The sequence below is a fragment of the Hyposmocoma kahamanoa genome, unplaced genomic scaffold, assembly GCF_003589595.1.
Source record: "Hyposmocoma kahamanoa isolate Upper Pololo Valley unplaced genomic scaffold, ASM358959v1 181, whole genome shotgun sequence".
NCBI classification, from domain to species: domain Eukaryota; kingdom Metazoa; phylum Arthropoda; class Insecta; order Lepidoptera; family Cosmopterigidae; genus Hyposmocoma; species Hyposmocoma kahamanoa.
Genome location: NW_020653712.1, coordinates 409338 through 437033, shown reverse-complemented (window position 1 = coordinate 437033; position 27696 = coordinate 409338). Strand labels below are relative to the sequence as shown.

The 27696-nt window shown below is 38.3% G+C and overlaps 1 protein-coding gene across 2 annotated transcripts in view; it reads right to left on the bottom strand.

The window, feature by feature from the left end:
• LOC113226060 (protein mahjong) overlaps nt 1-27696 on the bottom strand; it is a 59683-nt gene that overhangs the window by 2679 nt on the left and 29308 nt on the right. The window contains exons 17-32 of one of the 2 annotated variants that reach the window (XM_026458573.1): nt 26758-26861; nt 25181-25303; nt 24445-24598; nt 22742-22887; nt 20542-20736; nt 15682-15797; nt 15367-15585; nt 13582-13792; nt 11643-11762; nt 9872-9963; nt 7906-8102; nt 6565-6662; nt 5547-5624; nt 4081-4201; nt 2597-2754; nt 946-1030 (exon numbers count right to left, since the gene is read on the bottom strand). In XM_026458573.1, coding sequence (XP_026314358.1) covers nt 946-1030; nt 2597-2754; nt 4081-4201; nt 5547-5624; nt 6565-6662; nt 7906-8102; nt 9872-9963; nt 11643-11762; nt 13582-13792; nt 15367-15585; nt 15682-15797; nt 20542-20736; nt 22742-22887; nt 24445-24598; nt 25181-25303; nt 26758-26861 — 2217 coding nt within the window. The remainder of the gene's footprint in view (nt 1-945; nt 1031-2596; nt 2755-4080; nt 4202-5546; nt 5625-6564; nt 6663-7905; nt 8103-9871; nt 9964-11642; nt 11763-13581; nt 13793-15366; nt 15586-15681; nt 15798-20541; nt 20737-22741; nt 22888-24444; nt 24599-25180; nt 25304-26757; nt 26862-27696) is intronic. The other variant, XM_026458574.1, reaches the window with a different exon arrangement.

Here is a 27696-nt window from a genome sequence, read left to right as displayed (position 1 = left end):
TTTTACTTCTTGCCTCAATGTAAACATTATGATACGATAATCTTCGATTTTTCGTCACGAAGCGTGCGATAAACTCTCTCCATCTAAACGGGCCTTAACACTTGCAGTGCCACTCAGAACTTTAAATCGCAAAGTTCGCACTGCCACTGCGCCCGTCACCCTGAGACATAAGTTGACAAGTCTCATGTGCCCGTGATTACACCAGCACTCTTACCCTTCAAATCCGGAACGCAGTAATGCTCACATTACGGCTTGGCGGCAGAAATAGGTAAGGTGGCAGTACTAACCTGGACGAATTCTTTCACAAGGAGCTCTACTGCTACTAAGTACTAAAAATATTGACCTCAAAAGTTCGTGGAATTACTCTATGTGCCAAGTTTTATTGAAATAGGTTACCGGAGAGTGCGTGAAACCAGATTCATCCCCTAGTTTGCCACCCTTAGAGATGGAATATTTTCATCAAATTGAAATGGGATCAATACCCCAGAGGTACCCTCTCTCCAACAAAAAAAGAATCATCAAAATCGGTTCACACGGTCGGAGTTATGGCGTAACATACATACAAAAAAAATACAGTTGAATTGCAGGTAATCACCTGCATTTTTTTTAAGTCGGGTAAAAATTCGTTAAGGCTACTAGTTTGTTCCGTAAGCTCAGCTGAGAGAGCGTCGGGCACGGTACGCTAAAAGCGCTGGTTCGAATACAACCGGATCGTAGGAATTTCTCGAAGTGTCGCTTTAGTCGATCTTTGTATTAATAATTATAACAAACTAGTGGAGTAATTTCACAGAGAAAAATTGAATATCATGGAAAAAATTAAATGTCTCGGAATAAAAATTGGATATCGTGGTAGTGAAACGTCGTGATATTCAATAAACTTAATATTACAACGGTTAATTTTGTTATTTACTGCTTCAAGCATCTCACAAGCATATTTACACTTACAGTCATCGTTGTCTGATCCCGAATCGGAGTTATCATCGTCGTCGTTTTCAGATCCTCCAGCTAGATCGTCTTCTTCTTCATCCTCCTGGAAAATCCATAAACAGACTGATAATTAACAACGTTTTCACCTCACTAGCTCGGAAAGGCTTTCTTTCTCATTAGAAATCTGCGCGCAAAAGCGTTTTCTCCACGCTGGAACAGGTTTTTGAAATTCGAACTTGACGATGGACTGTGGTGCACCTAACTTTTTCTTTCGATGAAAAAAAAAAACATAATGACACGTACAACTATATTATGTAATATACATAAATAAGGAATATAAATCCACTGGTATATTTAATTTTTATTATTGTTGACATTGAATTTACAACTATATAACTCACGTACGATAAGGAATAATTATTATTTAGCGTAAAGAGCAAACTTTCAGCTAATTTTTACGCGTGATATCACATCACTTCATAACGACTGCGCTAGTATATATATTTTTTTAAATTGAAAGAACAATGGTAAATCATAGTGCAAAGAAATCTTTAGCGTCTTCTAATGCCTTAATTACAAGTTTGAATAAATTCATTAGGTTTTTCAAATTATAACAGCGGCCTATCTAAGTCTGGAAATAAAATTATATTTAAAAGAAACTCTAATGACTATTTAGTATGTAACCAGACTGATATCTACAACTATCTAGCCGCCAAAAAAGGAACTTTAGTACCTGCGTATGGATATGGTCCACATTTAGTTGACGTAATATCAATTGTACTACTCGACCGATTTGTAATAAGCTAATAAAAAATTAGCCACTTCATTACAAAAAATAAAGTCGATAAATTGTTCTTCAAAATGCCACGCGAGAAAATGATAAAATTGACAAAAAAGTTCCCAAAATCAGGGATAGATGACACGTTTCACAAAAAAATTATTTGCGTCCAAGTTACCAGTGCAATAGTCTGCGGTATGTTATTAATTAACTCAGTTTTTTTGTTATGGCTTAACTTCATGCCTTTTGATCAGTACAGTACACAAAATAATAATTTCCTGTAAACTTTCGTCACGCCACAAACTCACCACCACCAGCACCATTCAGCTTCTATTAACTCTGTTTAAGGCTTCTGTTGTTTATTTTGGTATAATAATACAACGAATATATTTTATTCAATTACGTAACACATAACCTCCAAAACTTCAAACTGGAATATTTTAAATTCCTGCTTCTCAGAATAGTAAACCCAAAACAAAATTTGTTCAGGAATTAGAACTCTATATTTTCACATATTTTTCATAAACAGACGCATAGAATTTATATCAACAAAATGTGGGAGTTTGCCATTGTCCTTTCAGTTTTGAGCACTACCTTGTATGTTCCGATAGTAATCAAGGCTTAAGACGCTTCCATTGTTTCTTCCGCGGTTGGAACAATCAGGTCTTGTTTTTGTGTAGTAATTCACATTCAAATATTGAATGTTAATACAAATTTAGTTCAAAAATACTGTTACGTTATTAATTACCCTCCTTTCTTTTTATCGACTTACGCACGCATCGCGTACGCTCAACACTAAGCAAGTGGGTAAGAGAGCGCTGTATCGCTATCTCACTCCGATAATTTATAGTCGAGTCTAGCACTCGCTTACCGCGAGAGCATAACACTTACCGCGTCGTCGTCGTGATCCCTACGTCGGCCAACGTCGTACACCTTCACATAGGACTCTGTCATCTGGTCATACTCGCCCAAGTTCTCGACAAGAGAGATCTGAGTGCCTGACGAGCACACTCCCAGGGCGTAAATGTTGCGTTTCACGTCAATTGTTGCTGTAAATTAAAAAAAATGGACTGTTATAATAATGCCTACCCACATAGTCCCGCACTCAGGAAACACTGTATCACGAGTGCCATGGGTACACACATAGCCAACCACAAACTTTAATTACACCCAAGTCCACGAGAGAAATAAATATAGGCCATAAAAAATAGAGCCAGTGTTGTAAAGAACTCGAATCCGGGAGTCCTCATTTATAAACTCGACTCAATTTCCCACGGCTCGGTGGAATCGGACCCGAGACCTCTGCTTGGCAGTTCAACATGGTAACCGTTCGGCCACAGATGTTGTATTCTTCTATTAGTGGACTGTAGTCAGGTCTGGTCTTGATATAAACACAACTTCTCTCAGAGAAACTTTAATATTCCGCAAAGAAAAATACACACGTTATATTTCCGAGAGCATCCCGCGATCACACACGGACAGACAGACACCATAGATAATTAAAAAAATTCGTCTGTTTAGCCATAAACAACGGAGACAGTTAATAGATGTGTTACTTCTTCAAAGAAAGTGGTATGGTATCACAACACAGCAAAGGATTCCAACAATTTATACGGCAATTTTCGTTTTATTTCACTTTTTTTATGACATTAAGCGACTGACGAGAAAAACAATTCGTGCACCTGGTAGAAAGCGACACGCCTATCCATAACAGTTGCAGTGCCACTCAGAGCTTTAAACCGCAAAGAGCTGAGGGACAGTGCCACTGCGCCCATCGCAATGAAACATAACCTTCAAAACCTGGAATGCTCTACCGGCATATGTATTTCCCGAAAAGTACAATTTGGGGCTATTCAAGGCTAGAGTGAATAGGCATTTTTTAGGCAAACGCGTCCCATCGTCGGTCACATCGTCGCTTAACATCAGGTGAAATTGTGGCCAAGCGTGTGTCTATTATATATATTAAAAAAAAAAAACCGGAACGCAGTAATGCTCACATCTGCCGTCCACTAACTAAGAAGCGGCTAAGTGACAAATGGTGAAATATCCGTTTTAAATAGAAAAAGAAAGAGCACAAAATTCTCTTTACCTCTGAACTTACCCTAACGATGCAAAGCTGAAATATCATTAAACAATATCAATATTCTAAAACTGGGTTATGGTTTTTTATAATATCTTAAAAATATATTTTGTCACTTAGCCGCCTTTTAGTTAGTGGACGGCAGACATTGCAGCTTGGCGGCAGAAAATGAAAAGGTGGCAGTACTTCCCTGGACGAACTCCATCACAAGGCTCTACTGCTATTAAAATGATATAATTATTGTATATTTATAATTATTCTATAACTATTTAGTATATGCACACATAAGCTATACCTGTGCTAGAGTAATCGTACGGATCGAGCGTTTTGAAGCTGGTGTCGAACTGGCTGCGTTCTTCAGAGTCCTGATCTTGGCAGAACGCGTAAAGCGCTGTGCAGGCAGGGTTGAAGATCACCTGTCACAAACGAATTCAAAAATACAGAAATGTTTTAATATTAAATCTGTAATCACGATATTTTATTATCACGATACTCAATTTTTTTTTGTGAAATTACTCCATTAGTTTGTTATAATTATTACAAAATAAAACAATCATTTCTGTGGCTCTAGTGAAAAGGGGTACAAATAAAAAAACACAACTTTACAAGGAGACGCGAAAAACAGTTAAAGCTTAATATGATAAGGATATTTATTGATTACTATACGGTGTAAAAACACGATTCCTAAACATTTTCACGATAGAAAAAAAAACGCAAACTTACCTCGAAATTTTAGAAGAAAACCGCTATATCCAATAAGTACTTTACATATACCCATCCAGTATATAACCAGAAATAGAGACGAAATGTCATTTAATTTATTTGAAAACTATTCTACATTGACTTACAATTATATGGACGTCGGGTCCGCGCTAAAAAGTGTCCGAACTTATAGGGCGTTAAAATCGTATACAGAGCGTCATTCACGCTTTAATCTTAGTTTGTTCGACTGACAGCGAAGCAAGCAAAATTAGACAGTACTGCGATGACATTACAATTTAAATTCAACGTTTTAGTTTTTTCATATTCCTTTACATGTCACTACGTTTAAATAGGTTGACTTGAAACATTTTTTTCGTGGTTTTTGTATTAGACCCGTCGTCCATTTATTTGTAAGTCCATGCTATTCTACCGTATCATTACTGTGACAACTGCGCTTCGATTGGCCAGCCCGAATTCGAAACAATAGACGGCTGTCGTCAATGGGTGTCGTCAACTGTTTCACTTCAATCGACCAGTTAACTTGAGCTTTGCTATAATGGACGAAAATTGCAAAGTTACATATTTAATTATATGTTTTATTATAATTAGATGTTTTGCTGTTTTTCCCACACCATCGAATAGAACAGCACGGCATTGTTAGAGATATTATGACAATAAATACAGAATATTTTTTGGAATATACGGAGACGTACACACAGGTCCAGTGCAAACGGGAGTTGATATTTATAAGAGCTGTATCGCTAATGTGTTACCAGGAATATAAGGTCCTTATTTCGTCTCTATTTCTGGTTAAATACTCTATGCATATACCAATGATTTTTTTTATATCAACTGTACTAAATAGAACACGCATAGTATACGATATAAAATTTTCAAATGACCTTAATTTCGTTTGTAAAAAAATTAATTCTAAAATAAAGCCAGCGTCTCTGCCGCTCGACCCAAGCAAAATGAACGTTATTAGTACGGCAAAAATTTGAATTCGAGATGAGGTAGTATCCACCATTCCATCTTAAGAAGTGTTTTTATCTTCCTTACCTCAGATTTGTCTAATGTAGGGACTGTCCGTAGTAGATGGAATGTCCGTAGATCCCATACTTCTGTATTTGATATTACCTGCAAAGAAAATAAGGAATGAAATATAATTATATTTTATCAACGTATCAAATAATTGAGTATCGGGGTACTGATATTCACATCGCGATATTGAGTAAACTTAAGTTACAACTCTACACAGCCGCTGGTAGCTGTAAAGGTACCTGGGTGAGTGAAGAAAAACTTTCATAGTTTTCTCGCAGATGGCGCTACGGAAAAAAGTCGTTAAAAACAAAAACACGAAATCTGCAACAGCGCATTGAAACATTCGTAAGGTCCTGTGGTGCTGAATGTCAACAGGAATTTTATTATAGTAGTTTATTTAAAAAAATAGAAAAAATTTTAAAGAGCTAAACGGCTCACTACTCTGGATTTTTGCTATCCAAGTACGCAGAAGATAAAATCGTGTAAATATAAACATTGTATGGTAAAGTATATACAAAAATATGTATTTCTGTGATTATTTTTGTATCCGGGTACATGTTTATAGATTATTAATTAATACAAAGATCAAATACAATGAAAAATCCATTCGATCCGGCTGACTGGCTCGAATTAGAGCCTTTAGCATACGTGACTCACGCTCTCCCAACTGAAGTACGGAACGAACCAGCAGACTGTGTGAATTTTTCTATGTGGCCGTTGCAGATTTTTGGTTTGGTTTTTTATGGCCTTTTTGCCGTAATGCCATCTGTGAGAAATCTATGAAATTTTTTTCTTTGTCATGTTATTTTTTTTTTATAATACCAGGTCACGGGACGAACAAGTCGTGTCCCTGTTGGAAGCGACACGCTTATCCGTAACAGTTGCAGTGCCACTCAGAACTTTAAATCGCAAAGTACGCACTGCCACTGCGCCCGTCACCCTGAGACATAAGTTGACAAATCTCATGTGCCTGTAATTTCACCAGTACATTGTGATACTTAATAACCTTAATAAGAAAGGAAATGTTCAAACTTACTTCTAAGCCGTTAGGGTGGAATACACCGCTGTGTGTTTGATTCAGCTTGTCGAACTTGTGGATTTCTTTACCAGTATTTACATCCCATAGAACGCCATCTGTGAATTAAAATATATATTGAAATTGTGATAATTGTAAAACAGTCTGAGGTTAACCCTAAAAAGAATATGGTTTTGTTTGTTGACATTTTGTTATACATCGAATTTAGCCAGATTATAGTTTGTTTATACCATAGTTTCTCAAAGTGGTCCCTGCAGCCCCCCAGTGGATGCAGAAGAGTCCTAGTGGGGCAGTACGGGCATCGGAAGAAATCGGGGGCGTTAATGATGTTCAGGGGATGCTACCCCAAAGGAAAAAAAGACCTGAATTATCTACATAAACTACACTACATTATCGTCGCCTTACTTTCTCGAACTTGTATCTTATAAAGAGTTATTATTCGGGAGATGGCAAAACTTTAAATTTCTTATAAAGGGTGTTAATTTGTTTTATCTCGATTCCCACCGGCTTGCCTAAAATTTTCCACGTACCTGTTACCACCGGTAGCGCACATACCCTATCACTTAAAAAACATTTATTAAAAATATTCACTATTAAACGCGTAATTACCTGTCCTGATGCATCTCAACCAATCGATGCGAGGTAAGCCGGTGGATCTGCGGTTTTTATTTCATTAATCAAATCTACGCGCCTCCATCAAAATATACGCGCACATTCGAAAAAAATCCGCATATAAAGAAATGGCGGCCAAGAAGCCGGAATAAATAGAGTCATTGTCGAATAGCGTTCACTTAAATATAAACCTTATTCCAACACATTATAGTTGAATTTGTTTTGTCAGAATCGTTGCCAGATGTAAAACTTTATTTAAAAAATGTAACAAAATTATTTTAATAGCAAATTAATACAAAATATGGTCAATTTCTATTTTGTAAATCTCAACGATAAATCGTGTCACATATGTATCTATATCCATTTGGGTGTTTCTTTTTAATAGGGCTACGTATGTAGAAGGTCATCGTAATTCGTAGGTAATTAAAATAGCAACACTCAGCATTCATGAGTTTTTTTACAAACTTTTGTATCGCGACGGGCAGCATAAAATGTAAAATTACTTTAAAAGCTATACTAATTTTATGTGTAGAATAAGTTAACCTGTCAACTGAAGTGAACTAGTACCTTGTGTACGAATAAGTGTTGTGCTTAAATGTCGCCAAGGCAACTTTTTAACGGGAAAAGAAATTTTTGTTAAAGTGTTTTTTCTCTCTTTAAAAAGTGAAAGCTTCGGCTTTTACTTTAAACCATAAAATGAAAAAAATATACTATATATAAGGTAATCACCTGATAAAACCAACTCGTCCGTAGGATTAAACGTAGCTCTATTCTTGGCATATTGGTTACTCATGGTGGGGCTGAGGGTCATTAGTTCCCTCCCAGTGCGTGTGTCGAAGATTGTTGCCGTTTCTCCTTTGGTGCCTATTATGCGATCGTCGGTCATTTTTGAAAACTCCACGTATTCTTCGTTGTCTAGTTGGAATCTGGGGACAGGAGCGTGTCAGCATCATGGTAATATATAAACTATGGTTACCTATTACAATCTGGAATTTGTTTTTCCGAAATAACATTTGTTCGAATTTTTATTACATCGAAAACCGAATTATAATGAAACGTTGTTCTTTCAGGATATGTTGAATGTTTATCGCAAAGACACGATTAGGTTCGGTTAGGATAACTTAGGTTTAAAAGAAAAAGCATTTTCCTCTTCAAAATTACTTTCGAGGTTATGAAAATTCAAGCAAACGTTATTTCTGGAAAATGTCATTAAACTATATATTTCCCACTGAGGGGCACGAGCTTCCCTTAAGAAAATGACTCTTGAAACCCCGACTGGGGATTTCGAAAACATTTATTAAGCCTTCCCAAAATTCAGGTTTTATGATGATATCTTCCTTCAATTATAAGATGCTTCTTATAATATCACGATGTCTTCCTTCAATTATAAGATCCATCTTATAATATCACGATGTCTTCCTTGAATTATAAGATGCATCATCATCGTGATAAAGAGATTGAAAAACATGCCTTGTACTAATAAATATAAGTTAAAAACTAAAAAAGCAAAGTTCTACAACACATAGAAAAATTCGTAAAATTCGCTAGTTTGTTCCGGCTTCTGACACGGTGTGCTGGAAGACGTTAACTTCGAAGCCAGCCGGATCGAAACAATTTTTTCGTAGTGTTGGATCTTTGTATTAATAATTATAACAAACTTATGGAGTAATTTCTCAAAAGTAATTGAATATCATGGCGGTCAAATATCGTGACATTTAATCAACTTAAAAATTATAGTACTCTGATATAAGGTGATATTTATCATCATCACCATCCCATTTATACATGTACGTCTCACTGCCGGACACGGGTATAGGTATTATGTTCAGATGTTGTGAGACCACCTTGATGAACTGATGGTGCATTACAGTACCAACTGTTTTCTCCGTCTGATACCATGGTATAATATGTAAATAGTAACTTACAAATACTAAAATAAATCAAGGGAATCTATTAAGGCTGCCTTAGTGATAAGTAGATGCAGAGCCAACGGAGGGTCCGTAAATATATTATATTATTAGGGAGAACTATTGAATCCAATTTTTTTTTTAAATGCAAAACGCTATAAGTAAAGATTTATTGAAATAATTAAGAATCAACAAAGCAACGAGAGAAGCTAAATGATCGTGAGTTCGACGGCAAAGAATAGGGAGCGCGCTATTTTTTTTATGAAGGATATTTTGCAATTGGCCACTGATGGTCTTGATTACGCCACTGGAAAAAAGGGCGTAAAACTTCGTAAAAAAAACGGACCTCGGGTCAGGGCGCTTCTGAAGACTTCCGCCCGCCAGAAGGGCGTGATATAGGAGAGAAATGAGAGAGCGCGCTGCCGGCGTGGCGGGCTTAGATACAACTGTCCCCTCCGTTCCCTTCATCGAGTGGCGTGATGTTGCGGGCCACGCCCACTAGACTAGGGTTTTCTCATGGTAATATTTTTATGATACCAATGACGTAACGCACCAGTCGTGTATTTGGTGGTAAGTGCCACGCCTGTCCATACCAGTTGCAGTGCCACTCAGAGCTTTAAATCGCTAATATCTAAGGAGCATTGCCACTGCGCCTGTCACACTGACATATAACTTGACAAGTCCTATGTGCCCGTAATCCCACCAGCACCCTTACCCTTCTAAACCGGAACGCTGTAATGCTCACATTATTGCATGGCGGCAGAGGTATGTAAAAATATTGTACGTACAGCTGTTCAAACTCCTTCATGTTCCAAAGGGCAGAGAGCGGCCGCCACGTCGTCGTCGCAGATGCCAGTAACAGCAATCCATCTCTACTCGCCTGAAATAATTACCATATTACATTGACTTACAATTATATGGACGTCGCTAAAAAGTGTCCGAACTTATAGGGCGTTTAAATCGTATACAGAGCGTCATTCACGCTTTAGTTTTCGTTTGTTCGACTGACAGCGAAGCAAGCAAAATTTAACAGTACTGCGATGACATTACAATTTAATTCAACGTTTTAGCTTTTTCATATTCCTTTACATATCACTACGTTTAAATAGGTTGACTTGAGACATTTCTTTCGTGGTTTTTGTATTAGACCCGTCGTCCATTTATTTCTAAGTCAATGCCATATTACCATTTTTTTTTTGTTATATAAGTGACGGGACGAACAACTTGAGCGCCTGATGGTAAGCTACAAGAGTGTCCTTGACAATTACAGCGCCACACAGAGCTTTATATCCCAAAGATCTGAGGAACACTGCCACTGCGCCTGTCACCCTGAGACACAAGTTGATAAGTCCCAAGTGCCTGTAATTTCACCAGCACCCCTACCCTTCAAAACCGGAACACAGTAATGCTGACATTACTGCTTGGCGGCAGAATAGATAAGGTGGCAGTCCTGAACGAACTCTTTCACAAGTAGCTCTACTGCTACTAAACTGGTATGCGATTGGTATCTAAATCGTGAATGTAATGTTTAATTTAATGTTTTCTTAAACTTCTTTACAAGTCCCTTGGTTACAGCTGACTGAGAAGGTAAAGTCTAAACCGAGAGGACTGAAAGTTCAGTCCGGTTGCGCCCAGCCACACCAACGACGCTGCTGTACCTTTTTTTAAATATTTTGTAGGCAGCAAACAAGCATACGGCCCGCCTGATGGAAAGCGGTCATCGTCGCCTATGAACGCCTGCAACACCAGAGGCGTCACAGAAGCGTTGTCAACTTTAACCTAGGACCCTTTCAAACACCTTTTGAAGGACTCCATGCTGTATTTCTGCGGGGAAAACTGCAGGGAGTTCATTGCACAACCAAACTATATGTGGGAGGAAGCTTCTCTGCAACCATACAGCACGAAATCGACTCGGTTCAAGAGTGTGAGAATGGACTCCCTGTTGGTGTACCTGACTGCGTTACTGCAGTCTGAGGAGATAGTGGAATACATCAGACTAAAAGTCAATACACCGTGAGAGTCGAGCGACCTGCCGACCTTCATTAAGAAGAAGTTGTGGCCGAAGGGTGTCGTATATCGGCGATTCGGCGGCCGGTTTCCTGACACCAGATTCCGTCACACGTCACCGACAAGTGCAATACGTGTAGATTTAGTTTTTATATTACTCGTATATGTATGTTAGTCATGGGTCACAGTTGCCTGATGTAAACGAATAAACAAATTAGTGAAGGTATTTTATTTTATACACAAAGGCCTATTGTTCATTTCGACGAGGTAGTTAAAATATAATAATTATAACAATGCACACACTCAACATAGCCTCGCACTTGGGAAACCCTCTGTCGCGGGCGCCATGGATATACACATAGACAACCACAAATTACATCCAAACTCACGAGAGAAATAAATGTAGGCCATACAAATATTACTCCCGGCCCGGGAATTGGAACCTGTGACCCTCTGCGTGGCAGTTCGGCATGGTAACCGTTCGGCCACAGAGGCAGTTAATATAGACGACTAACCTATTTTTTAAAGCGTTTAAAAAATATTGATACATACCTGCATATGGTATATGTAGGACTCGTGAACCTGATATGAATTCTCTTCGGTGCCGCTAAAGAGGTTGAATATTCTGATGTCGCCTGCAGATGTCGCTGCTAACAGTTGTTGTTGCGTTGGCTGTTAAAAAGATAATTAAATTTTATCATAGACATCATAAGTACATTATTAATAACAGTCAATAAAAATAGAAGTAAATTAATTTGCTCGCATTTACTATGGGTATTTTCGGGTTTCTACAATAGCAACACTGGGGGTAGCGGGGTTTAAATACACCAACCGTTCTGAACGAGCTTACTCTTCGGTCGAGTGTCGAGCAGTCAACAGCCCCTAAGGTGTCTCGTGGAGAGACAAAACACGTATCGAGTATATTTTTGGTGGTGGTTTGTGACTGTAGTTGCGCTTGTGTTATTAATTTTATGCGAAGGGTGGGTGGGATAATTAACTGCATGAAAAAATATTCAACACAAGCGCAGCTATTCAGCTTATTTTATTTATTTTTTTATATTATTATTATTATTTTATTCACGATTTAACCTTCACTGGGTCCGCGGAGTAGCAAATTAATTTACTTCCATTTTTATTAACATGGACATCCGGAAAGTAACGCCTGAATCTATTAATTACTTAATAATAGTTAGCCTACCTACAGCCTGTATTACAGCCTAGCTAACCTACAGTCTGTATTTTTTGAAGACGTAATAAAATGACAGTTCTAAAGTGTTGCCCGCTTGCGAGCAGCTAGTGATTGCAGTTGATAAACATTCTATAAACTATCGACTGAATATTGGTCACGCTTATGGAATATATAGCCGAACTGGTTTCATTCGAATCATCCTCGACCCGTTATTCATCCAATTGCTGTACACAAGTTCATTTGAATTGTTAATTTTTGTGAGTTCATACATACATACAAACTATTTAGAACTACATTTATGAAAAATACAAATTGTTTCTCATTTTAACTCAATTTAGATAAACAAATCCGGCTATTCTTCTCAAAATGTTTATGAATAAAAATAGACCTCGATACTAGTAGGCCAACTGTCGAAATTAGAATAAAGAAGGGAATAACGCAATTGAACGTAATTAAGCAAAAAGGATCCAATCCACAAAATTATCAAAAAATTTGTTACATGTACCAAACGGTCCCTAAAGTCTAACCTCTTAAATTAGTAAAAAAAATCCAACACATAAACATAAATAAAGATCTCTGGAGTTACATAACAGTATAAGTTTTAAAAACAAAAGAAGAGTGAGAAACACTTTTAAACTTCAAACTGCCATTTCTCGAAAGTGAGTGGATGTGGATTGGATCCTTTTGGTTTAACTACGTGCAATTAGTAATCATTAGAATTCAGTCATTTTTGGTAAAATTTTATCTTCTTTCACAATCTATCGATAAAACTATCGATAATAACTAAATAACATAACTATATAAATTTTATGAAAACTGGCAACCCTACAAATGTCATTTTACTTCATCTTCCGAAAAGACTATAACTAATATTTGTAAAAAATACGGCACTTTCGGGGTAAGTTCTTTACTGTCTCACACATGTTTAGCAGTATTTAAGTAGGGAGTGTTTTTTTTAATATTGTACCTGTTTTTTATACTATTTTTATTGTTACAGCCTTTCTTTCTTCACCATTACTTTATACAATAAATTCATGTGGACCGAATAATCTATTATTATTGGTACCTATCGGCGGTTCGTCCAGGGAAGTACTGTGACCTTACCTATTTCTGTCGCCAAGCAGTAATGTCAGCAATACCATGTTCCGGTTTTGAAGGGTTAAGGGTGCTGGTGAAATTGAAGGCATATGGGACTTATCAACTTACGTCTCAGGGTGACGAGATCTTTGCGATTTAAAGCTCTGAGTGGCACTTGTTCGTCCCGTCACTTGACATTATAAAAAAAAACACGTAATAACTCACGTGGAAGATGGTGTGGGTGAAGTAGGAGTCGTCGTCCTGCAGGCGCAGCGTGCGAACGGGCGCGAAGTGCGAGTGCACCAGTCGCGAGTCGGCGCGCCGCCCGCCGCAGCCGAAGCCCAGCTCGCGCCGGGCGACGCGTGCGCACAGGTTCAGGGCCTCGCCCGCGCCGCACACGGCTGACGCGCCGCGGGGGTCCGGACACTTGTGAGGCCTGGCGAGAGACGTCCCGTTAACCGTACGGAAAGACTTGTGGTTGTGGACGAATGGGTCAGAGAGCAGCAGAATTAAATAAATAAAGCTAAATAGGAAAACCCTGAGTCGGGGATGCCATGGACACACACATTCAACTCCACAAATTACACCCAAAACCACGAGAGAAATAAATGTAGTAAGGCCATACAAATGTTTCTCTCGGCCAGGGAATCGAACCCGAGACCTCTGCGTGGCAGACCGGCACGAAATCGTTCGGCCACTGAGCAGTTATTAAATATGCGCTTGTTCACTAACATGACTGTTTATCCCATTAAGGTACCAATACAGTTAAGACATTGTAAAAGACTTATTCAAATCGTGGACGGCATGAACACGTGAACTGTTAATGGTGATTCTTTTTTTTTTTTGGAAAGTGTGCTGGTACCTCAGAAGTGGTCCCATTTAAATTTCATGAAAATATTCCATCTCTAAGGGTGGCAAACTAAACTAGGATATGAATGACTTTTGAGGTTGGTATTTTTAGTACTCTGCACTGAGATTATTAATTATTAATTAAATACAAACGTAATACGCTCCCACCGGCTTCCACATCCCAAAGCAGTTTTAGAAGTCAATTTTTGGAATAGCCTTCAGTGCACTCGTCGCATTTTTTTTAAATCGTCTCTGTATCGTCAAACCGACGCCCTTCGTATTTGAAGAGCGCGGAATTTTCAATCTTGGGGACGTGGTGCACAATGAATACGCTTCAAGAAAGCAGACGTTCAACAAAGATTTTTTATTTATTTATTTATTTATTCAAACGTAATTGCACACAAAACAGTATATATGGCTTAATGCCATTAGGCATTCTCTACCAGTCAACCGGAGAACTGGGTACAAAATACATTATGTTAACAATATGGCTAACTATATACTTATACAAGCAACCTATATACACATAAATACATAATATATAATACATACACATATATATTTAAAATACAAATTTATTTATAGCAATGTCAGACTAATGATATGTAGATCGAGACTCCAATATGAAATCGCGGACTAATTGCTTGATAGCTAGCTTATTCGGCGCTTTTATATGAATATGGGGCGGTAGAGCGTTCCAGAGTCGTATTGCCTGAAGAGTAAAACATGAGTTGAGAAAGAAAACCCTTAAGGTGAGAAGGAATTAAAAGCGCCAATTTGCTGTCTGAGCGAAGATTGCTATTATGGGATATTGAAATTTACATTTCAAATATCCAGGTGCACATATATCAATAATGATAGAGTAAAGAGTGGAAAGTATTCTCAAATCATGACACTGGCGACTCGTAAGTCTCTTCAGCTCATTGCGACATGCGGACACGTGATCAAGTTTACGAAGACCACAAATAAAGCGATTGCAACTATTGAGCAAGCGATCCAATTTGTTGAGAAGTTCCTGGTGCAATTCTGAAAAGCTTGCGGTGTCGCTGTACCAAGAAAGAAAACGACGATTACGTACAATCCACTTTTAGTTGAAACACAGTACATTCGAAACTACTATTATTTAATGTAAAGATAATGTCACATAGTAGGTATACTTACTGAAACAAATTGAACTGCGGGCAAGTGACAACGGGGTTCTTGCACAAGGCGTGTTGGTTATACAGGTATTCGGTGATGATGGTGTGAAGTGTCACCCTGTGTTGGGGCTGCAAGGGTTCACCGCTCGTGCAACTGCTCATTTGCTTCTGGAGGCTCCGTTTGTGCTCCGCCACGGTGGGGACTGGCACCGTAGACACTGGTGGAGGCTGTTGGACTTTTCTGTGGAAAAAATATTACGTTAAGTTTCATTCTGTACTCTCAGATTATAGGTTTTCGCGATTTGATTAACATTTGATGAATTGTTAAATAGCGTACCTTATTTTAATTACCGACGGCAACGGACTGTCCTCTGTGCTCATGTTGAGGTGGTTGTCCATACTGTCGCGGTGGAGGGAGCCGGTGCTGCTCGTGCGGGACACAGACAGACGAGGCTGTGGAACAATATTTTATTTCGTTTCAATATACTTTTTTATATCAGTAGAGGTCTTTGTGAAAGAGTTCGTCCAGGGAAGAACTGTCACGTTACTTGTTTCTGCCACCAAGTAATATGAACATTATTGAACTACGGTTTTTCCGTTCCGTCCCGGATTCGCAGGCATTATTCACAGCGTCTAGCAATGTTTGCTAGGAGACGCTGGTTCGAATTCAACCGGATCGAAATGGTTTTTTTTCTAAGTTTTCGATCTTTGTTTAATAACTATAACAAACTATACTCCGCCCGAACGGTTGTTCATTTAACTTTTGACAGCTCGAATTTCAATCAATTAGTGATGTCCTAATGCGTTTCTGATTCGGTTTTTTATAATTATTGATTTTACATATGAAGAAGTTTTAATCGTGAATCGTGAGCGGGTTCAAAATTCATATTGTCTGTTGTTCGGGTTCATATTGTCTGATTGGGGTCGTGATGTTGCGTTTGAAATTTATGTACTCAAGATTTAATAATTAATGTTAAGGAGGATTCAAATGATGATTCCCGTTCGTATGGAGAAGAATTCGACGACTCATTATAATAAACTATAAGAATTCATTTACTTGGTACTTGGTGCAACAGGCTGGTATCCGCAACTCGACGACAAAGCGCCTATTCATTTAATTTCATTACAATTGATTAGACAGGTACCAAAATTTATTAACTTGAATAATTTTCGTTATATAATCTGTTGACACGATAAATATCGGAGTTAAAGAGGCCAGGAAGTATTGCATTTTTTTTGTTTATGGTTGTATAAAAAAATAATAAATAATAAATAACGCACACACTCAACATAGCCCGCACTAGGGAAACCCTGTGTCGCGGGTGCCATGGACACACGCATAGACAACCACAAATTACACCCAAACTCACGAGAGAAATAATTGTAGGCCATACAAATATTTCTCCCGGCCCGGGAATCGAACCTGGGACCTCTGCGTGGCAGTCCGGCATGGTAACCGTTCAGCCACGGAGGCATGCATGTGTCAAAAGTTAAATAAATGGTTGGACGGACTATGGAATAAGGACGCATCGACATTTCCCGTAATTATACCAAATAGATACTGTTTTTTTATATTTTAGTGTAACCGACAGAATCAATATTAAAAAACAACGTAAGTGTGGAGTAATTTCACAAAAAATAATTGATTATAATCGTGTATAAAGGTTTCATAGTAGATCCTGATATACAACAAAACTTAGTTAATTACAATTATTAAAGTAACATCTCCAGTCAGCGGCTGGTAAGTGTAAAGGTACGTCGCAGAGTGAAGAAAAACTTTCATAGATTTCTCACAGATGGCGCTGCGGCAAAAAACAATGTTGTGTCTTCACCGACATCAGTGAAACAGCGTGTTTATGGAACGCTGAATCTAGTACGCTAGTACATAGATACCGTTACGTTTTACAAACAAAATCATTACATTTGTAATTGACCCTCGACTCTGACGCTTGCAGTAATAAGCGAATTTGCTAGGCTCGTGGGCCCCGGGTAAGAACAAGAACAAGAGGGAAAGGCCACCACAGACCACATAAATACTAGTAATAGACTGGTTAGTGGGCGGGGTCCGCGTTACCTAGCTTATGAACAGACTTTCATATGAGTGTCAACAGCGCGTCAGTCGTCGTTCAAATGCGATACATGATTATTTTGTGGAAAAAATAGAAATAATTTAAAATATAATAATAAAAAAATATAAAAATAATAAAAATACAAAATTGTGCCATTATATCACGTCGCGTAAGAAGCCAAAGTTTAAAAAATACTCCGGGAGTGATTTCATTTCATCGGTAAGTACTAAAACTCTGTATTTTCTAATAATTTGAACAATACAATACTATAATTTCGAAACAAAACTATTTTCTTGCAACCCGGTAATAACAATATACATTGCTTGCTAGCCATCGCCGCCGTCAAAAGAACAATTCGAATGACGCTCAATGAATTGCTTGCACTAGTGTCGTATTGCACTTGGTACTGGGTCGCGTGTTGTAATCAAATTATCAAGGCAATTATGTAGAAACTCTGTATTTAGAAACCCGGTTTTAGTTCAGTTCAACATTTTTTTTATTATAGCAGTACCAATGTGTAAACATAAATTGTTTACAGGTATTTAAAAGCTAACAATTTTGGTTACTTAAATGTTTGGTCACAACACTCGCAATAGTTTTTTAAAATTTTCAATTGAAGTAAAAACGTGTTAATAGTGGTAAAATGTATTAATGAAAAAAAGGGAAATATAGATAGAAGAGGTAAGCTCGTGGAGTATTAAATGAAGACTTTATGATTGGAGATTTTCTTTCCCTTATCTACATGATTCCTATCTCCTTACTTGCTTATTATATTGCGTCACCTTCATCCGTTTGAGTTCTTAGTTTTATCACAGGCATGATTTACATTTGCAGTTTTTGTATTAATTTTTTTTAGTTTCTCGCCGGATCCTTTTTAAAGGAGAAATGGGCTGAAGAAACAGGCAATAAAAGCGGATACCTACTAAATGTAGCAACATTTGCTACAGGCATTTTATGACATCACATTAAATTATATACATATCAATAACAACCGAAAAAATCATTAAGAAATAAATCAATTAGTTAATCAGGACATGAAACTCAGAGTCTTCACAAATTATAGACCACATCTAAATGTGAAAACATTTATGAAGCATTGTCAGTTATTTTTCATCAAGTTTTCATGAAACAAATGATTCGCTTCTACGCCTTCGGAAATAAGTATCTTCATTTTCTTGACGCTATAGGTGCAGTCATGTTCAGCCAGTTCAGAAAGAGGTAGTAGTTGTTGAACAAATACATCATATTTCAGGGAGAATAAAGATTTTTATGATGACTGTGTTTTAATATTTCAACCCTTCCAGTGATCGGATTGACTTGAAATCTGGTAGGTTAATGAAAGTACGATGACAGTATAATAAATCATTAATACTGTAATTGTAGCATGTAGCTACGTTTACGCACACGCCTGCGTAGCTAATATCAATTAATATTTGCGTGTAGTAAAATCTTATGCGTATTTGGTAACAAATGTGTGCGTGTAAAAGTCAGCTACGCTAGTTCCCGAAGGAATCGCTTTAAATGCCGTTTCCATATTCTCCGTGATTAACCCTAATTATAGCAGGTATAAAGCAATGCCTAGTTCAATATTCCGCTAGTTATGAAACATAATGTCGATATCAATTAAATGTCACATCCCTATCTGTAGATTGTCAACTTTTTTTGATTGCTTTTGTTCCAAGAAGGTAATGTTCATAGGATTCTTAGCTTTTATGTGACTAGTAATAATAAAACCTTATTAGATCCAAATAAGTTTAATTTGTTTTTACCAAAAGTTTTTTATTATTGTCTATTTTCGTTTGATATTTTTTAACTAATCAAAATTGTGCGTGTGACCACACCGGTTTTGATACAAATGTTGCTTGATGCCATTTACATTCTTTTCTTTCGTATGTGGGCAGCACTCACCCCACACAAAAACAATGGAAGTGCCTAAAGCCTCGATTACTATCAGAAGTCCTATCGCCAAAACGCACACAAACAAATGATAAACTAAAACACTATGAAATTTTGATGATGTTTGATCGCAGTTTCTAATTTAAAAAGATATAACAAATTCTGGACTGTTAATACAATTTAAACTTTACCCTTTCCTAACGTGCTGCCTGCCATCTTGCGGCTAGTGGCTGGACTACGACGAACGACTAACATCGACGACGAACGAACAGAAAGTAGTATCTGCTCGATAACAGATGTCTTCTTTAACGCACACGTTGCATAATGAACTTCATTTCGATCACGTAAGTTTAAAACTAAAAAAACACTCATTAAGCATTTTTTTGTTCGCTACTAGCGTGGAAAATTCGAGATCTTTACCTAGTTCACCAAAAGATGAAACTCGACCATATTGCATTGGGATAACGTTTACTTTCGTTTGTTACAATACAAAAACCAATTCAGAAAATTTATTAAAGACTTACCGATGATATGAAATACCACCACGGGTAATATTCTTGGTGCTATCATTTTTGCACTCCATAATAGAACAATAAGACATTTTTCTAGGATTTTAAACAATTTGCGCGAAAGAATGACACAACCATACCGTACAAAGCGATAATGGCGGACGAGATCAAGTAAGGGCAACTGTCCATACCGTGGTCACGCGTGCGATGCTAACTGAGGCTTAAGAGTTAAACTTAAGATGAAACGGAGGACTTGCTGGAAGCTGTTTCATTATTTTTATATAGTTAACCATTAATTTATAACTACTAATAATTTTATTGTAAAATATAAGAAATCTTAATAATTAAAAAACCTAAAAACATAAAGAAATTTGCCCAAAAAGATGCCTTCACTGTGTTATTTCTTTTGTTTTTTAGGTTTGATTGTTTATTTTATTTTATTTTTTCTGCGTGTTGTCATTTGTGGTGCCCAAATAAATGAATTTTCTTTCTTTCCTTCCTTCTTTCTTTCTAAAATACAGGTACACATTTACTTAGTTTAGGCATCGCAATTACGGTTACTATGAAGAATGTATAATTTAGATTCCCTTTTTAATGCTTATTTTAATACTATAATAGCTTTATTTACATTGGTTTTACTTGTATCGTTAAGTTATATTGAAATAAATTTATCTTTATCTTTAACTAACCAATTCTACTAGTATTTATTGTTCTGTGACTGACCCGTACGGGCGTGGAGGGCGCGTAGACGGGCGGCGGCGGCGGCGCGGGCGCGGCGGGCAGCGGCGGCGGCAGGCTGGCCTCGCGCTGCAGCGTGGCCGCGCTCTCGGGCAGCCCGCGCGCCGCCAGGTGCGCCGCCACCAGCTGCAGCAGCTGCCGCTCGTTGTAGTTGATCCGCGTCTGCGCCACCACGTTTGCCTGCGGACGTCGCACAAGGTATATTGCAACATAAAGAGCACAACGGGACGTGCAATTGTGGAAAAAATCCTAATACATTGCAGTTTTTATTTGGTGCGGTACACTTGTGGTCCTTCTTTAGTAGGCCGTGAATATCGAACGAGCGATCTTTCGCATAATGCATGCAGTTTCGTGGTACGGCCGCTTCGTCATGTTATTGGTCAAATTTTACTATTAGTGATGTTCACTTGAAGCAACACAGTTCTCGATTCTGATCGATTTAGGAAACATAGGGATAATAATTCTAAAGACCTTAGAAAATGTTATAAAAATATTCTATAAAGGTCGCTATTGTTTTTTTTAGTTTTCCGGAGAAACTCTTTTTTTCAAAACACGTACTAATAAAGGACTTAATTATCGTATTCGGGTATTATTTTACTATATTAAGATTCCACGGCTCTTTATAATCAAAAAAGCATTATTGTAAATACGTGCTGCGACTGCATCTTCGATTTAAACAACCGCCTTAGTGCCGGAGGTTTTCTATCACTATTAGCCCGTTGTGACGTCATCGGAGGCACAAAAATGTGGCACACTTGGTTTTCATACAGATTGACGCACTTGCGGTGTCTATTTAGATGTAGTTAGTGTTTAAATCTAATATACAAGGATCTCAGGAAAATCCGTAAGATCTGCTGGCCAGATCCGTAACTCTGTTAGTAAGAGTTATAGGCACGTTGTAGCAACAGACACTGGTTCAAGTCTGAATGAAGAATGTTTCTTTGTGTTTGTTCGATGTCCGTATAAAGAATAATATTTTATAGATAGCTTTTTAGAAGCCATAGCAGTATAGTTACAGTCTCTCATGAAACCGGACTTGAACCTCGTGAATTGCTCGGAATTTATGTGCAAAATTCAATATGCAATTTTAAACATTTCGGTGAAGGAAAATATCATAATGAAACCTGCACGTTAAAGAAGGTTTACAACCCTCAGAAGACTTGTGTCCCCAACCCGTATTGGGCCAGTGTGGCGGACAACGGCCAAAACCATATTTTCCCAAACTGGTCCTTACCTCCTACGACTTTTCAGCGCCAACTGGGGGGCGCTGAAAAGTTCTAGGAGGGCAATAGGGGCCTCAGACGCAATAGAGGGGCGTTGATGCTGTTCTGGTGGTGCTACCGCATTTGAAAAAAAACCTGAATTATCTATATAAAGTACAGTACATATATTTTTTTTTCTCAAACATGCTCGGAAATGTTTGCATTACTTTCAAAAAGCGAACACGGAAAGTTTGCCATTTATGGACCGTGTGACTTCTTCCCGGCCAAGGCCTGCAATGTATGAAAATCCATTACTGTCCTCTTTTCTAAACTTTTAAATTTACCTATTAATAATGAACTACCTATGTAAATAGGCCAAAGAAAAACTCATACAGTTAACTGCCCAGTGTTCGTAATTTCAAGAATTAAAAATACCTACCTGTACCGCTTACTTAAAAAAAAAGAAAATGGCGGTAACATTTAAACTAGTGGCCTGGTTTTTGGTGTTTGTGTTTTTCGTCTTTTTTGTATTTTAGGCGCGAAAATGAGTGATAGTGAGAAGAGCAAAAACGAAAATACAATAATAGATATACATTCAAACACATGATGTGCATGAAAATACAATTACATTTTCTTTTAGCAATTTTCCTAACACGCAAATATTACTTTTAATATTTTCCTGTAATCTTTTATTATGTCTTCATATTGTTCGAGAAAAATACTACACATGCATCGGCGGGAACGGGAATTGCTTAGCAATCCCTTACTTTCCGGCCTCTGCAATAATGTACTATTTCCTTGTGATTTTTAGTGTTAAGTTTATATAAAAAGTACGTGTATTTAATTATTTTTTGTGATTAAGTGGGCGGTGAGCCAAAAAATGTTGGGAACCTATGGCCTAAACCCTCGACTGAGGCGAGACCCGTACAGTAATGGCACGTAAAATGTGTTGATGATGATGAGGTTGCTTTTTAAATACATACCCGATGTATATTAGCCAGTGAAGTCTCGAACTCTGCTCCCATATGTTTGCTCTTCCCAGAGACGCGTTCAAGTAATTCTAGAGCGTATTTCTGAAACATTACGTGCTCTTGTCGCTTCTCTTGTAGAATCGGATCGCGCATTAGCACTGTAACACACGATTAAATAAATAAATATTAGACAACATCACATGCACGTCGTCGCTCTGATCCCAATGTAAGTAGCTAAAGCACTTGTGTTATGGAAATCGGGAACGACGACGGTACCACAAACACCCAGACTCGAGACAACATAGAAAAGTTAGTTTTCTGCACCGGGAGGGATCGAACCCGGGATCTCAAGGATGGCGACAACATGAAAACTGGAAGTCTACTACGGAGGACGGGACCCATGTCCGAAACAAATTACTGTCAAACAAGTAATACTCGATCTGTGCATGCAGCGGAAATGCGAATGTTGTATGATGTGTGGAGTGACGAGATAGGATAAGATAAGGAATGAGTACATCAGGGAAGGTTTGAAAGTGGCGCCAGTGGCAGAAAAGGTGAGGAGTAATAGGTTAGCGTAGTGTGGACATGTCATGCGGAGGGAAGAATGTCATGTGACGAGGCGAGTGTTAGATATTAATGTGGAGGGATATTAGGGGAGAGGAAGGCCAAAGAAAGATGGATGGATTTTATAGACACACGCTTGGCCACAATCGCACCTGATGTTAAGCGACGATGTGACCGACGATGGTACGCGTTTGCCTAAAAAATGCCTATTCACTCTAGCCTTGAATAGCCCCAAATTGTACTTTTAGAGCATTTTATTCCTTTGGATTGTGTGAATGATGACATGGATAAGAAAGGTGAGTGTGGAAATGATGGCTGCTAGGGGAGAGTGGAAGAAAAATACATGTTGTAGCGACCCCACCTAGCATAGAATAAAGACAGAAAGAAGAAGTAACACTCGATCAAATTTAAAAAAAGCATGATGCGAATGAAGCTTCATACTCGACATTGTCTTTCTGATTTGGTCGAGTAGTTCACAGTAATTGTTTCGGACTGATGTCGGACAAAGGATGGGAGTAGAACCCGCGATCATCCATTGAAATACCATAAAAATTTATTTGACATTAAATGACGGGACAAACAAGTCGTACGCCTGGTGATAAGCTACACGTCTACCTATAACAGATGCAGTGTTAAGTAGCACTAAGAAGAGCTTCGCAAACATCTGAGGGACACTGCCGTAGAGACTTAAAGTTGACAAGTCCCGTGTGCCTGTTGATTCACCAGCACCCTTATCCATCAAAACAGTAACGCAATAATTATCACATTACTGCTTGGCGGCGGAAATAGCTATAAGTTGTCATGGAATAAATCGAATAGTTGAGAAAAGCACTATATATACTTCGGCGGGAACGGGATTGCCTGACTCGTATAATAACATATAATGCAACACACTCATAGCCTCGCACTAGGGAAAAACTGCGTCGCGAGTGCCACGGATAACCACAAATTACACCCAAACTCACGAGAGAAATGAATGTTGGCCATACGCATACGAATCGAACCCAGGACCTCTGCGTGGCAGTCCAGGAAGGTAACCGTTCGGCCACGGAGGCAGTTAAACAACAACTACAGGTAATACTCGTCCGGCAATCTTTTACTTTCCGGCCTTTGCAATAATGTAGTTTTAAAAATTAAACCGCTTTGTTTACCTTGTATCTGCGAGGTGGTGAACAGTGGTAGTTTCGATATGATCTGTCGCACAGTGGGACAGCGAGCCAACCCGGCTAGAGCTCGGCACGCCAGACCGCGCAATCGGTCCGCATCGGTTATTGGTGCTTTTACCATCATCAGAGACAGTAGAACCTGTGAAATTCATAAATATAATCATTATATTATCATAATTATTATTATTTCGGCTATCTATTTTAGTATCTCGCGAATCCCATGACCTAAAAAATACATTTTGAATTTTGTTTTTTGAGAGCAGCGGTATTTCCCGGTAATGCCACAGTCGACGGGGGTCAAGGACTCAGACTCAAGAATCAAGCAGCATTTTAACTATATTATTTATTATTACTAATGGTCGGAAAAAGGTGTTCCACATATCGATTGTGAACTCGGAACCGGTACTATCTCCATTTTGACAACTTTACAGCATGAAATCGAAGTCGGATTTTAAATTTATTTTTTACAATCTATCGATAAAACTGGCGACAACAACTACATTACTATTTAAAATTTTGCGAAAACTTCCAACTCTGCAAGTAATTTCACTCTTTAAAAAAAGATAGACCTTTTTCTCGGATCTTTGGCCGGTTTTAACTACATTTACCAACCGAAGCCAAGGGAATGCAGCGTATGGTATTACCATTATTTATTACACCTTTTTGTTACACCTGTGTATTTTAATGTGGCAAGTTACAAATGAATGAAAACGTATCTCACCATTATACCGTTGTTGGTCCGGACGCTCTCCCAGACCTTCTGTATGACGTCCTCGTAGGACTTGAGCGCAGTTTTCTTTTTACTTGACCCCGTTAGCGAGAATCTCGACGACAATGTGCCTGTCTGTAACATTAAAACAATTTTGTAAATTGAAATAATGTGTGTTTTATGCCTTCGATATAATACAATACATTTCACACATCTATAAATAGTTCAGAATACGTCAGAAAAATAAACCTATAGGCTCATTCAGAGCGCAGGCGCGGGTGTGAGCGCGCGGATTTTGGCGATTTCGTCCACACGTCGAAATCTCAAACAGACGCTAGACCAAGGACTGTGAAAGGTAAGGGCGGACAGAGCCAATAAATCTCTAGACGAAATAAGTGCCACCCATCCCTGGCAACTGATCTGGTAAATGGGCCTTATATCACTTTTAAATATCAACCCTTGTTTACAAATTAGAAAACTGAACTAGTGCAGCGCCAACAACTGATCTGTGTGTACGTCTCCGTATATTCCAAAAATATTGTCTAACAATGGGGGGCTGTTCCGTTCTTTGGTGTGGGAAAACATCTAATTACAAACCAAACGGACTCACATGTCATGTAATTTTTCAATTTTCGTCCATTATAGCAAAGCTCAAGTTAAACTGGTCATATTGAAGTAAAACAATTTGACGACACCCGTCAATTGTTTCGAATTCGGGCTGGCCAATCGGAGCGTAGATGTCACCGTAACGATTTGGCAGAATAGTTTTCAAATTAAATGACATTTCATCTCTATTTCTGGTTATATCGATGTAATAGATCTACTCGCGCGGCCCCTGTGAACGCAACGAGCGTCTACGTACATTTGATTTACACGCACCCGAACCCGCACTCGCGCCCACCGCCACTCTGAATAAGGCCTATAAGAGAAAACTTTTGCTTCAAAAATCAAATGCACTGAAAATCGTTAACTCGGGGTGCACGAAATAGATATGAGTGCCGCGTCGGCCCTCCGACAAAGGCAATCGGCGCGCAATTCCGTTCAATTCGATCAGGCGCTACGATCGTACGCTTCAGTATTGTGTATGCGTAGAGAAAATGGCGAAGCCAGACATTGACATTTCTGAGATAAAACTTAGTGACTTTATATTCGAAGATGTTTTGTTTAAAACATTAATATGTCAATTTCTGGCGTCGCATACACAATGCGTTCGCGTGCAAGCGCCTGATGTAACTCATAAAAATTTGATTACTATAGAAAATACGTTATTTAATTTTTTCCTTTCAAAAAGTATTTTTATGACGGTTTTATAAAACCAAACAGTGTTATACAAATTCGTTTCATGGTCGCGCTCGCGTCGCCGACACATTTTCATCGGCGCGCCGTCGGTTGGTCTATTATCGGCGCTCATATCTAGCACGAAAAGAGCTTCCCCGTACGATGTACCATTCTTCTTTCCTGAACGTCTGGCACCCCTTGGCAACAATCGATTAGCAAATTCTTTCATCACGATGGCAAGCATTATTGTGTATGCATCGATACAATAAAAAGACGATAGTTAAAAAAATCTATAAACATAATAAACTCACTCTATGAACGGGTGCGCAGACGCAGTTGACAAGAACATTCAACGCGGCCTTTTGAACTTCGGGCTCTGGTACTATCTCGCCGTCGGCCGCTCCTGTAAACATTTCTTCAAAATATATTCTAGAACGTTCTTTCCTTTGATTATAAAGAAAGAGTGTGAAAATTCAAACTAATGTATAAAACGTAAACTTAGTTGCCTTAAGGTGAGGCTAGACGTACTTTTGTGAGTTGTGAATTACGTTATTTGAGCTACATATTCGATTTCATATAAAAGTCCGGTTTGTTCCAGACGACGACTCAAAATGAGTTATCTGCCGACACACGCAGAATTTAATTACGCACAACTGAATTTCAGTCGTCGTACCGTGTCACGTGCTGGTATGAGTGGAGGAAGGGGTGAGGGAAGTGGTCATTTTGGTATTGGATGCGCATGACACAAACACTTCGTACAAAAGCATAATATCAACTGATTAAAATATTTATTTTACTTGAGGCCCCAACCCAATTTCAATCGAACGTAAACTAGGCGACTCACAACTCACAAAATTAAGCTCGTCTGTCTTCAACCTTATTTTACACTTATAGTTATGTTGTATTTATTGCTCCACAGATATACAATTTTTATACTTTAGACAGTCTATACTTTATCCAGATTCGATGTAGAATAAATGTCAACAAAGAAAATCATCAACAAACATACATACATACATTCACGCCTTGTGTTACTTTCAAGCCCAAAAACAGTTTGTTTGTTCTTGTCAATCAATGGCATTTAAAGGCTAGATAATATTTTTATTATATTCCAAAAGGTTTTCACCAAAAAATGGGACGGGGCTCTCTGTTTGGAAAAAACACTTTAGAGGGACTAGGAAGGCTTCAACATTCCTGAAAGCACGTATTTATATGTATTACCTAATACGATATTGATGCCAGTAGTGAGG